Source organism: Thunnus maccoyii, chromosome 9 (assembly GCF_910596095.1).
Source record: "Thunnus maccoyii chromosome 9, fThuMac1.1, whole genome shotgun sequence".
NCBI lineage: Eukaryota > Metazoa > Chordata > Actinopteri > Scombriformes > Scombridae > Thunnus > Thunnus maccoyii.
In genome coordinates, this window is record NC_056541.1 from 14,921,416 (window position 1) to 14,934,487 (window position 13,072).

The 13,072-nt window shown below is 38.2% G+C and overlaps 1 protein-coding gene across 1 annotated transcript in view; it reads right to left on the reverse strand.

Annotated features, from left to right (window-relative positions):
- The window catches only part of ipo11 (importin 11), a 127,239-nt gene that overhangs the window by 90,831 nt on the left and 23,336 nt on the right, over positions 1-13,072 (reverse strand). The window contains exons 8-14 of the mRNA XM_042421235.1: positions 11,896-11,944; positions 8,355-8,425; positions 7,985-8,177; positions 6,094-6,246; positions 5,144-5,187; positions 2,939-3,029; positions 1,774-1,821 (exon numbers count right to left, since the gene is read on the reverse strand). Of these exons, the coding sequence (XP_042277169.1) occupies positions 1,774-1,821; positions 2,939-3,029; positions 5,144-5,187; positions 6,094-6,246; positions 7,985-8,177; positions 8,355-8,425; positions 11,896-11,944 (649 nt within the window). The remainder of the gene's footprint in view (positions 1-1,773; positions 1,822-2,938; positions 3,030-5,143; positions 5,188-6,093; positions 6,247-7,984; positions 8,178-8,354; positions 8,426-11,895; positions 11,945-13,072) is intronic.

Genomic DNA, 13,072 nt, shown 5'->3' on the forward strand with positions numbered 1-13,072 from the left:
TATAAATATGCCCACCATAGTCAACATATCACAAAATACGGGGAGAAATTTGGCCACAGTACATTGCTGGCAAGTACATCAGTAACAGGGATATAACAGAAGCATAAAAAGGGGCACTTCAGACAGAAAGTGGAGTAATAGTGGCAAAAATGTAGAACAGGGCACTAAAAAGAATAGAACAATAGAAGATGAAAACAGCAGACAATGAAAACAAAGAGGGGGAGAAATCATACAAGTGAAATACATGTTTACTGTTATTAGTTCGTATTTTTAACAGCATTTATTGTACATAATTTGGCAATGCATCGGTTCATTTAGCATTCACACTAATTAGTAACACAAACAAAATTTAAAAAGTGATACATTTGGCAAAATGGCAAAAAAGAATCTGAAAGACAGAGAGAAAAGCAGAGGAAAAAATGGCAAGAATAGGAAGAGACCTCTATAGTGTGTGGTTCCTTATTATTTGATTACTGACAGTTTAACTTTCCTTTGGAGTGAAGTTTATTTATTTATTCGTCTATAACATTGCTTTATATGAGTTGTTCATACGTTTCCAATTGTTTTTAGTGGTCCAAAAAAAGATCTCAGATGGCTGATAAAATATATTAACTCAGTTCTAATGTGCAATATTTTGGAAAGAGGCAGTCAACACCCTGCCAATGCAGTATTAAAACAACAAAGGTGGAACAGATAGAGGGGCTAAAAAAAATGTATGTTAACACCTCATGGATGTCTGGAGTAACAACAATTAAATCCCTGCTACAAGGATGGTTCATACCTTTTGAATGCCAGTTAGCAGCATTTGTCAGCTATAACAATGGCCTCAGCAGGTGGTCATGGTTTTACAGCAAATATGGTTAATACACAACACCGTCTTTTACATATAATAAATGTATTTATAGCACATAGGATGGACTAACGTGCATGTTTCTCTTCAGCTCACTTAAGCAAGCTCAGGCATACAATGTTGGGTTGGGAAACACAGATTCTCTTTTCACAGAAGTATAATTAATGTCACAGTTTATAATATTATTAGCACTATTATAATTGCTATTACAATGATTTAATTTATTCTGTTTGTGAAGAAATCAACACATGCCGTTATTAAGTGCCTCTTTGCTCTTCAACCGGTTTTAGCTCTCACAGACACAATTATCTGATGCTGCTGCTGCCACAATACAGCTTCATCATCTAGTTATGTCTGCTATTTTATCAACACTGTCAACAGACTGCTGAGATCTCTACAGGCATCCAGTTTTAACATAGGCCCTCTTAGCAGGCAATCCCAAGTGTCTGTGATTTAGTTGTGTATGCCATATAAACAAACCCGCGAACGGCAGCCCCAACCTGCCAGAGAGTTATAAATATTGCAAGGAGATAGAGGGGGGGGGAGACGGCTTTTAAGTCCAGAAGGAAAGGAAAAGAGTGAGCGAGCAGTATGGCAAGAAGGGGTCACCTAATGTGAATGCAACCAAAGAAAGGAAGCTATGGTTACAATTATCATTTTAATGGAAATTTTTGAGATCAGCCTTAAAAGTTCATATTTTGAATCTTATTTTATTCACACTTTGACAACAGTGAATATTGTGCATCTGTAGTCGTCTTAATTCATTTGCCAACATTCACAATTTGTGCTGGAGATAGAGAATAAGTAAGATAGAGTATTGTTAAGAATATCAGACTTTGAGATTCAAAGACATGTCATTTAATGCCCCTGGCAGATGATGATAGTTACTGAACCACCAGGAGTAAGTGAAGCATTTGACTCACCTGCATCCTTCATTAGCAGCTGAACAGGGTCTTCCACATTGGTTGGGCCTGCAAAGACATACATACACTGTGTCTCATTTCAGTGACAAGACAGACTGCATTTGGAAGATGTGTGTTTAAGCCATGTTCATACTGTTTGTCAATGATGAAAAAGAATTGGAGGATTTAAGGTGAACAAATCATAACACAGCTGCTATTTTCATTCACTCCACTATATCAGTCTTGTCTCAGCCATTTCACTGGTCTGCTTTCTCCCTCTATTAGTCTTTGTTGTGTACTTAGATCTCAAAATCAATAGCTGACTGCGTTCAACCATAGAATTACCCAATCTGGCTTCTTCCTTGCTCCAACTGAACCAATTTCCACTCTGTCACTTGAAAATGAAAGCACCCAGGCTGTAAGCAAACCCTGTAATCCACCCATTTGAGCAATGGCGCTGCTAACTAAGCGAGAGAACAAGACTGCACTACCAGAACCACCAGGAGACAAGAAGCAGTGTGGTTTGTGTATGTGTGTATGTGACCACTCGGTGGAGGTTGTCACAAGGGAGCTTGAGGGTGATGAAAAGGCTTCCATGTTACATATACTGTGATTGCTGAAGGCAACATGAACTAAACTACATGCTTTGCTGTTTTGTGATATATAAAATATGTATCACTTCCTCTGAGAAAACAAAACTATATTCCATTAAGGAAAATATGCCATGAGCACTGAGGCCTATTTTGTATTGCAGGGAAACTGAGACATGACGTATGCAAAGTAAGGCAATTTTATCTATATAGAATCTCTAAAACACAAAGGCAATTTAAAATGCTTTACATAAAGGTACTTGAATGCATTCAGACAACATTAAAATGTATAAGTAATGTATAAGTAAGATCAAATAGATTTAAAATGGATCTTTATGATATCAATGGGGTGGAAAACTATGAGAAACACCTCTCAGTATAAAGCAATAAAATTCAACAGCACCATAAACTACATCCTCCAAAATTATTGCAGAGCTGCATTAGACTGCATCACTCTTAGTTAGGTGTACCTAATAAACTGACAAATTAGCATACATTTTCCCCCATTGAAAGGGTGATAAAAAAGTCTGCTGAGTAAAAGAGCAGAACATGTTTTATTTTGCATGTAATTGTTCTTGAATGGACATTTAACTGACCCTGGAGATTCTGAACCATATCCAGAAGCACTGGCGTCAGGGTCTGGCTGTAGTTGTGGAAGATATCCAGGAACAATACTTCAGTACAAGGCTGAATAGAAGAAGAGAGAAGAGCAGACCAAAAGAAAGACAATTAAATAGCAAAATAGATGGTGTGCAACATACAAGCTTTCATTGTATATGGAAGCCACCACAGTCATTGATTTGTTTTTCTCCTGGTTCAATCATAGCAGCCACCTGTGGTTTTGGTGGGCACTAAGTGGTGGTGGTGGGTGGGGAGTTCTAAAATTGTAAAACGGAAATCAGTGCATACTCTCTATAAACACAAATTAAAGTAGGCATGCACAAACACACACAAACAATGGCAACAATGCCTCAGTTCAATAGAAAGTCAATGTGACATTTTCAGGGGATTTTTGTGCTTGTGTCGTCAAACAGAGAAATGATAGACCACCCAGTGGTTTATTGGTTTTAGATGTCACAAAAACAATCAATACTGAGTAAAGGTATAAGAAATCTGAGAACGTGTACTGAACCCATTATGATGACATGCTGTATCCTGTATCCTGTGTGCCTGTGACATCTCACAGCATGTAGGTGTAACATTTACACCCTGGTGGCAAAAGGTCAAAGGTCAGATGACACTTCTAAAAAGCCAATCCACCGTGATGAGATTAAGACAAAAACAAAACACTTGTTATGTTGGGAAAATATAGACAGGTGGTAATATTGATACTGTAGGTGAAGCTCATCTATAATCAGCAATTGCAATTGGTGATCATGGAAGGAATAGATGAACAGTGACATTTCATCAATTAACCATCCTGTGAAATTCCCCTCACCACAATGTGCTGATACTAAGGTCAATATAGGGCATGGACTGTAGTGAAAAGTGACAGACCTCTGAGTAATCAAGACATACAAATGCAGGAATGTATGTGTATTAAGATGCTACTTTAGTACAAAATATGAGCTATCCCCTGCGACCTACAGTAACCCTTCTGTATGTACTCCAGTGAGAGAAGAGGTATGAGAAACCAAAACTTAAAAAAAAAAAAAAAAAATTCGCAATGCTGATTAAAACTCTTAGTCCACTCTACAATGTATAATTAAACCCCTTTTAGTTGGGCAACTGGTGTTAATACCTTTAAAAGTGTTTATCAGTGGATGCATTTTATCAAAAATATATTGCTGACCTATCAGAGAAATCTTAATCATTAATTAGTAATTAGCTTTCATAGACTGTAATGTCACATGTTTCTGTTGCAGTGGGTTTTAAATGAATGTGAACTTTTACAGCAAGACCTCAGGATTCAATGTCTGAATGCTCTTTTGTAGTTCAAAAGAAACAGGAAGGCAGAGCTTTGTCATCTTGAGTGATGAAAGTAAACAGAATGGGGCTCAGCACAAAGCGGGAAGAAAAATGATGTGTAGACTGAAAAAATAAGACATTGGATAAGAGATTATGTAGTGAGTCAGAAGAACAGCTGAAGATAAGACACTGCCAACTAACTAGGCTCAGCCACAGAGAGATGCTCTAAAGCCCTGGAGACCACTAACTGTTTTATGATGCTGCAATGTATACTCTCTGCTCAGGGCTGCCATATAAAATACTGCTTTTAAATTTTTTTTTTTTTTAAAACGTAGCACACACTAAAATAATACATATGACAATATGTTTCACACCAGTCCCACTGAAATAGAATCTTCTGATGTTATGGTTCTTTTAATCTACGTTTTTATGGTTTCAAGGACAGACTTAAAAATCAACTTCTGTTGTTTTTTTCCCCACTTTAGTCCAGGCAACCTCGCACAGTTTTATCCTCTTTTATACAAAGGGGAAAGAGTTTTTTAAACAACTTTCCTCTCACTTTTCTTAGATGCTGTCAAAGGCCCATGGTGTAGTTATTGCAATGATATTATGTGGGAAAGGTTGAGTTTTTCTTCTTTATGATAGCAAGTCTGTTGTGCTATAACCACCCATCACCATTTGCCACATATATACACAAGAACAGTGGATATGACAGTGTGTGTGTTATTTTGCTCATAGTTATTACACAGAGGTATGTTAATATGATCAGGGAGTGGTGCCTCTTCAACATAGATATGGAGGACAGCTTGTGGAGTTTGTGTTTCCCCACCTCTCAGATGAAGATATAACAGGTTTATTCCTTTGTGTGTTTGTGCGACTGTGTTTTTACTTACCCGTAGACTGTATTTCCAAGAGTCACCACCTGTTTCCTCGACAGCTAGAGAAGAGAAGACAAGACAAAAGACGACAAGACAAGAGAAGAGAAGACAAGACAAGAGAAGACAACAATGTCAGAGCTGACTATTGGTGTCCTACAGAGAGCATGATCAAGGGAAAGGGGCCCACACTATATTCTTATATGACAAAAGGTTATCCATTAGGAAATGCTCGTCTGGAGATTATAGCTGAGGCTACACAACCGGAACACTTTTCCATCTTGTCTGAGCAGAAGTATTTTTAAAGGACCTGAATCAAAATGTCAACATGCTGAATTTGTGCACGGGGCTCTTGGCTCGGTCGTTTACACAGAGTTGTGTCTGAGTGGTCAGTGTCATTACATCACGTCTGAGAGGGCACTGGGCTGCAAGGAAAATAAAATCTGTTACTGAGAGGGATGAGTTCTCACCGGCTGCCATAGCAATAACCATCACTAAAATCTTTTCCCTGTAATCTATCTCGTTGAGCATTTTTCTAAGAGGAATCCGCATAAGCAATTTATAAAAAGTGTAGTTGTGTGGAGTATTGCTGCTTGAGATAAATCTCTGAGATAAATGCAAACCATAATACTCCATTACAACAGCACACTAACACTGATAATGTTTTATTTTTGTCTGCAGATAACACAATTCAAGAAATTATATGGTCTGATATTTTTATGTTCAATGCCTCACCTTGCTGCGTCAATACAGCATCACCACTACGTCAGTGCATCAATAAAATAAACAATGAACTCTGGTGAAGTCTGCACCAAAAGCCATATTGCTGACTTCATGAACTGTAGAACTGGCTAACCCTCACTGCTCTGGACTTCCTGAGAACATGCCTGTTAAGTCTGTCAGTCTGTGAGTTCAGATAAGTCTGGACATTTGGATTCAGCCTGTGTATCTGGGGATGTGCTATTTACCAAAGCTCTCAGGGTCCTCTTCCCACATTGCCAGCTCTTCCTCTGTGAGAAGGAAGTAGTGTGAGACCAGCCGGCGTCCGATCTCAGTCAGCGTGGGGTGTGTGAAGAATGCTGTCTTGATCTTGTGGGCCTCAAGACTCTCTGGTTTACTGTCTGGAAGAAGGGAGATGTAGGAAGAGAGGAGTGACAGTGAAATAAAGAAAAAGAAAGACAAAGAAGGAATGATATTTTGATTTACTATTAATCTGTCAAACAGTGAGTCAAATACAGTTCATACAACACCACAGTGCAGTCTTCTATTTGTACTTCTCTGTGCTCCTCAGCTTTAAATCTAATTTATGGTGGAATTCAGAGTAATACCAAAATGATCAATCAGTACAAAGTACATTAGGTATATAGGATTTCTAAAGATAAAAGTAGGTATAGTGACCATTTTACCATGTTCCAAGTCCCTAAGCCACTTAGTCTGCACAGAGTCTTCGTTTTTAGACTTGTGTTCGACTGAATTGAATCCTATTTTCTTGTGAAAACCCATAAATCCATAGGAGGCAGGGAAAAAGCTCAATGAAAACTTATTTGAAGTTATATAAAGCCTGGTCCAATACCAATTTATTATCACCCTCTATCTCATGTACACACGATGCAGATTTCTCTAAATCTTAGCACCATGTTTTAGAGCATTTCATCCATGTGTGCATTAAAACTGCCTTATGTTGGAGCATACTGTATATACAGTCAAAAACTGGTTCAGTCAGTAAAGTAAAGTAACATTTCTTGTCAACTTAAGATAAAATAATGTAATGTTACTCAGCTAGGTCAGTAGTGAATGCAGTGTGTGTGGATGAGTGTAGTGTGTGATGCGTGCAAACAAAAACTAAACTGGCTGATGGAGGCCTGGGAAGAAGAGAAGAGTAATGGTGATCAAGATAGCAAAGGGAGTAGTTTAACTAATCATCTGGTGTGAGTCATCTTCTCTAGTCTCCTTACCAACTTTAAAATGAAACTATTTTACTCCAATTTGTTATGAAAAAAAGTGAGGAATGTTTATTTTAACAGCCAAAGTGCATCAAGCATTTTAGGAGGAATATTCAGGTAAGGCAAAAGCAGTTAATTCTGAGCCAATACCCAACCGGACAGATTACTAGTTTTTTCCGGTGGTAAAACCTTCACTTTACCTGTGGCCCCGACCCCCATGTCATTACTGGTTCAGTGCAAAGGGCCCTGTTGTATTACTCTCAGACACTTACTGTCTGTCTACCTGACTGACAGCATGAGCCTAATAAATAAGTCAGATGGCTGCTCTGCACTGAGCTGTGTCAGTCAAGGCTTAACTTGCTCTTGAGCTATGTAACCTTGCTACTCGAAATACTGGTGTATCTAGAACGAGGAATACAAGCAAACGGACTCGACTCAGAGTGAGACCGATGTCAGAGCATACTAATACACTGGGAAGAAACAAAGGCATTAACACAAGAACCACTACCAACTAGCAATTACTTAGGAAAAAGAGGCACACAATAAAAGGCACACCAAAGACCATAATAGTTGCCAGAACAAAGGCTGAGCGGTGTGCTAATGAAGCACTGGAGGCCTCTGATAGATTGAAATAAACATGAGCCATAGTGACATACAATGAAGCTGATGGTATAACTGTGTTATGCTTTTCAAAACACTGTCAATGATCTGCTTTGAAAAGCTTGTGGCATTTTTTGTTGGCCTCTGAATCACAGACCTTCAATTCAGATTTCCTTTCAATCTTCTTTCTCATCCATGTCTGCAATTCTTATTACTTCCTTACTTTTTTATTTTCTTATGTTAACTCTTATCACTTCATGCTTCCTTTACTCTCCAACTCCCTTAATCCTTTCTCATCCAAGCCCTCATATCCTACCATCTATGTTCTTGGCAGGTTTGTAGGCATCATTCTTAACGATCATCTTGATGAGGTTCATGCACTGGACAATGAAGCGTTCAAAGGTCACTCCTTCCCCAGCAGGTGTGAACACGTAGCTGACAGCAAATTCCAGGGAACGCTGGATAAGGGGTATAAATGCACACGGATGGTACTCTAGGAAATCTAACAACTGCATAGACAGGAGAGGAATACAAAAGAGGAGGGACATGGGGAAAGTGGAAATGAGAAAGATGAAAATTTGTTAGATTCTATAACTGTACTCCAATATCTACAACATATTTATTATTTTAAAAAGCAGACATTTGTCATTTATTATCATCGCACCACATGGCGTCTCACAACTCACAACTTTAGTGTACAGAATGATCGTCTTCTCCAGTTTTTCTCTGCATGTGCTATCTGGACCAACTTGCCGACCTGAAACACAATCACACAGCAATGTCACTTAACAGCAGCATGATACTTGATAAAATACAGCATCACAGTTCATTGTGTGTATTTTTGTATTATACTGATTTTTGTTTCCTTGGGCTATTATCATAATTAGCCAATATAGAGATGGTCCATAGTTATTACATTTAAATCCAACTAATTCAGCTTGACAATAATGTGATTTAGTAGACAGCAAAAGTATGCTAATGAGTAATGAGATTACTACATTATTTTTTCCAACCATCATATAAAAAATATTTATATCCAAGATGACACTGCACATAATAATAATCATGTCTTGACCCTAAAAGTAGATCCTGACTTAAACATGGTTATAGCGTTCTTTCTATGGTCATAGACAAGTAGAATGACAACATTTTTTGCTTTTACATCCAATAGATTTCAATTAATAGTAATAAAAGCATGTCTGAATATACAAATAAAATATTATGCCTTAGAGGAGTAAATATGTTTGGCCCCATTGAAACTCATTAAAGAAAATGAGGGGTGGACTGTCAAATGTGATAGTAGCATGTTAACAACGTTAATGCTGACACGCTGGCAGCACTATAGCATGTTGTGTTGAAATTCTAAAAAGGTTCACTGCACAAAGCCAACATATATAACAACTGCATCAATTGTTAATGAGATTTTAAACTGAGTCACAATTAATTCAGAGAAAACTTTTCAGCATGACAAGGGACGTTAAATGAGAATCTTTTATTAACTGGGGTCTGATCTTTGCTATTCAATTCAATCAATCAAAATGACCAACCTTGTGTAAAAGTGTGATTAATGCCGGGTTCAAACTGCACATAATTTTTGTCTGATAAGATGTCACTGTCAAATTAGGAGATTATAGTGTCATAAATTCTTGCTGTGGCTTGGCCAAGAAAAACGACAGACCACACGTTGGTACCAGACCAATCAAAGCTTGCCGTCTTTCACGACCTGTGTGATGACAATTGAAGAAGGTGCCAGAGACCGACTTCCAGGAACAAGAATGTAAACAAAAAATGGTGTCTGAAGTGGTGTGTATGATACTGGCTGTCTGGTTGCCATAGCACCATGAACCTTTTCCTCTGTTTCACAGTTCCACCTAGCAACATCATCATCATTCCTCTTTCACTTTGGCATGCTTACAGTTCAGCTTGGAAGAGCGTTCTGCGCACCTATTGGTCAACGTCATGGAACAAGTTGTGGAGGTTGTACTCAGTGAGAGAAGGTAAAAAAAAAAAAAAATCTGACATGCTAGTCTTTTTGTTGGGACGTTGTGAAGCAGCCCAGATGCCGCATCGGTTGTTGTCCACTATGATACACTACACGGGATAAACTATCGATTGTCATGCCTGATGCTATTACCAGGCTAATATTGTGTAGTCTGGACCCAACATAAGTGGGAGCGAGATTACAGGAAGGTCAGTAAAAGAAACTTTTCGCTTTTCTTCAAGGTCAAATGCCCACTTCACCCTGCTGCCTTGTGAGAGTCCCATGAACCCATTACAAGCTTCTGTGTATATAATAAAGTACAGTAATAAAAGAACCCAAAAATGAACATGAGTGAGTCCCTCTGAGGTAAATTTCAGCTCCATAAAACCGCTCATGATGCTAGAGCCAATAAAGATGTCCCATGTAGTTTACTTCTTCATCAGCCTCATAGATGAAATCGGCCGAGACAATAACAGTCTCTGGCATACCTCCAATTATTTGCCAGGGTCATCATTTCCTCTGCCCTAATACATACACATTCACTGATCTAAAGTGACACTAGATCGACTAAAAAGGTCAAATGGCTCCACAATTGCTTTGTCTCTACTTTCAGATTTTGCACAGATAAGGGATTATGTAGATCAAAACACCAGTGCATTTTATTGACTTTGTGTCCTTGCTTTATTTCCTTGTTTGCAGGTGTACAATAGCTCGTAATGTGAGCAGATGTTGTGTCTCAAAGTCGCAGAGGTCATAGATCTGAACCAACAGCCTCCCCCCAGTAAAATCCAATGACAGAGATAGAAAGATAGAAAATTAAGGAAGACAAAAAATTTTCCCCTTGAAGACATAACACAGCTACACTGAAACAAAAGGATATTCACTATTTCTGACATGATATGTAGTCTGGCAAAAAAGTTTCAACGATTAAGTGATAAACAGTAACAGACAGGTGACCTTAGTTGGAGGACAAAAATCTAACAGGAAGAGCCAAACATCTGAGTGGACCACAAATACTGTCCCAAAAACACCAGTTTATATAGCTGACCTTATCAGGCTGTGCAGAGCTGATATTTCTCCCAAGCCCAGCAGCGAGCTGCCTCCCCTTTCGCCTGTCTGCCAGACCAAAATACCGACAGGACCTATGACCCTGTCTCTGCTGCCATCACCAAGTAAATATTGGAAGTGATAGTTGTGGCTGATATCTCAAATTATATGATTTACCTGCATCTGCTGCTATTGCAGCTCATGGAGTTTTGTCTGAGGTTTATCTCTTACTGATGGTGACATCACATAGTTGAAGTGAGATAAAGCTGGGGTAGTTACCACTCAAAAGGGTTTAAAAAAAAAAAAAAGAAAAAAATAAGCTGTCACTGAGTAAAATATGGTTCGATCCTAGTTCACCATGTTCCCTCACACCCTTCCATGTAGTTGCTAGCGCATGTGCAGAAACATGTCATCCATGCAGAATTAACTGTCAAAACATTCATTCATCAAGACAAAAATATAAGGTAATTCCTGTTAAAGCAAGATGTTGGGCAGAGACAACACATTGAAGGATTATTCTCACATGTAACACAACAAATGGAATATTAGAGAAAGAAGGCAAACTCTGTTTGATTTGATAGGAGGGGTGGAAGGGTGAAATTACTTAATAATTTGTCATAACTTTATTGCTTAGATTTTATGGTCACACCAACTAGTGCAGTGTGAGGTCACCATCAAAGATTTTCCAGGAAGATGCATTTGATGGTGGCTTTAACCTACATTTTCAAGAGCCGACAAATACAGAGATTTTCATACCTACAGATTAAGATTCAGACTTATTTTAAATAATGGTACGGTGAGAACAAGTTGGTCTTAGAGGTCCTCTGTTTTCTCTGTTTTGTTTAGAGAAGAAAAGATGCCCCTTGTGATGATTTGCCAGAACTATTAATTTGACACCCTCATTATGCTATAATGGCACAGTGAGCACAAGTTGGTCTTGGAGGTCCTTTGTTTTCTCTGTTTTGTTTGGAGAAGAAACAATGCCCCTTGTGATGACTTTGCTAGAACTATCAATTTGACACCCTCATTATGCTATGCCATTATGAGATGCCTAGACTTTTGATATCATAAAAGTACCTTTGAATTTTAAGTAGGTGCCTTCTTCATGCATTAGATCAAGCACCAGTAACTGAGTTTCTTACTGAAAGGAGAAGCCCAGAATTAGAGACTCAGGACAGAGAAGGAAGACAAGTACTCACAGCATTCCAAGAACTGTTTTAGCCTTTCAAACACTGCATTCAGGAAACCCTGAAAAGAAGCAGATGAGGAGAGGGTGAGATAAAGTTTAATCTCTTTGACATTTCTGCAGTTGAATTGCTCATGATTGCTTCATCAGTATTACCCAGACGCAGATAACTTCAGTATGTGTGTGTTTGGTACATGCATGTGCACGTGCGCATGGACACACTCAATGTGAGTATTTCAGCCATTACACAACCTTCAGCCTGTAAGCTAAAAGTTGTCTCATTAGTGCTATAATAGAAAATTCAACAGAATTATTTCTGTCATAAAATGTCCTTGGCACCCCCCGGTTGAAAGAGAGAGAGAAAGAGAGAAAAAAAAACAACAAATGAACCAGTAGAAGAAAAAAATTGGAAACACTACAATAGAAAGACAGACAGAGAAAGCACAATACAAAGTGACTGAGCAGGCCCGTAATATTAACGACATGGTGACCTTCTATGAGTGCATATACTGTATCTCAAGGCTACTTGTAGCCAAAAGATAAATTGAATGTCCTTTTGGCAGTTTTTTAATTTCCTGGCAGCTTTTGGCAGGAAATGAAATAATATGAAGTTATACCAAGCGATGCTGCCACAATCTCTCTTTATATTTTATAAAATATTTTCTCACCGTGGTCAAAAATACAAACAAGTATTCAATATATGATGAAGAGAAACTGAAAAAAAGCAAGCAAACTCCGAATTTTAAGCCGTAACCATCTATTATTACTAATACTAATCAATAAAGTGAGTGATTACTTCTGCACTAATGAAATCTCTATTTGACACAAGTGTAAAACCCACACAATAACATCATCCTACCAATGGCTCTCCAATATTTGTGATGATATGGACAGCAATATTATATTTCTCTGAATGAAGTCAGACACCTCACTAGTTTTTTTTCTCAGGGCTGTTTGTTAAGAGTAGGAATCTTTGAGTAGTAAAAATAAATGTTACCTCTTTAAAAGTCTATGAAATTACACTTTCATAGTCACTGTAGGCTTTCATTCTTTCCATTATTCTCTAAAGTTACTGCTATTCTTTCACCAAACCTTGATTGGCAAAACAGGAAGTAGCTAGAATCTGCAGCTCGAGTTCAAAGGACCAGGACATTTTGTGCGACTGATTTCATTATCTCTGAGCCATGGGG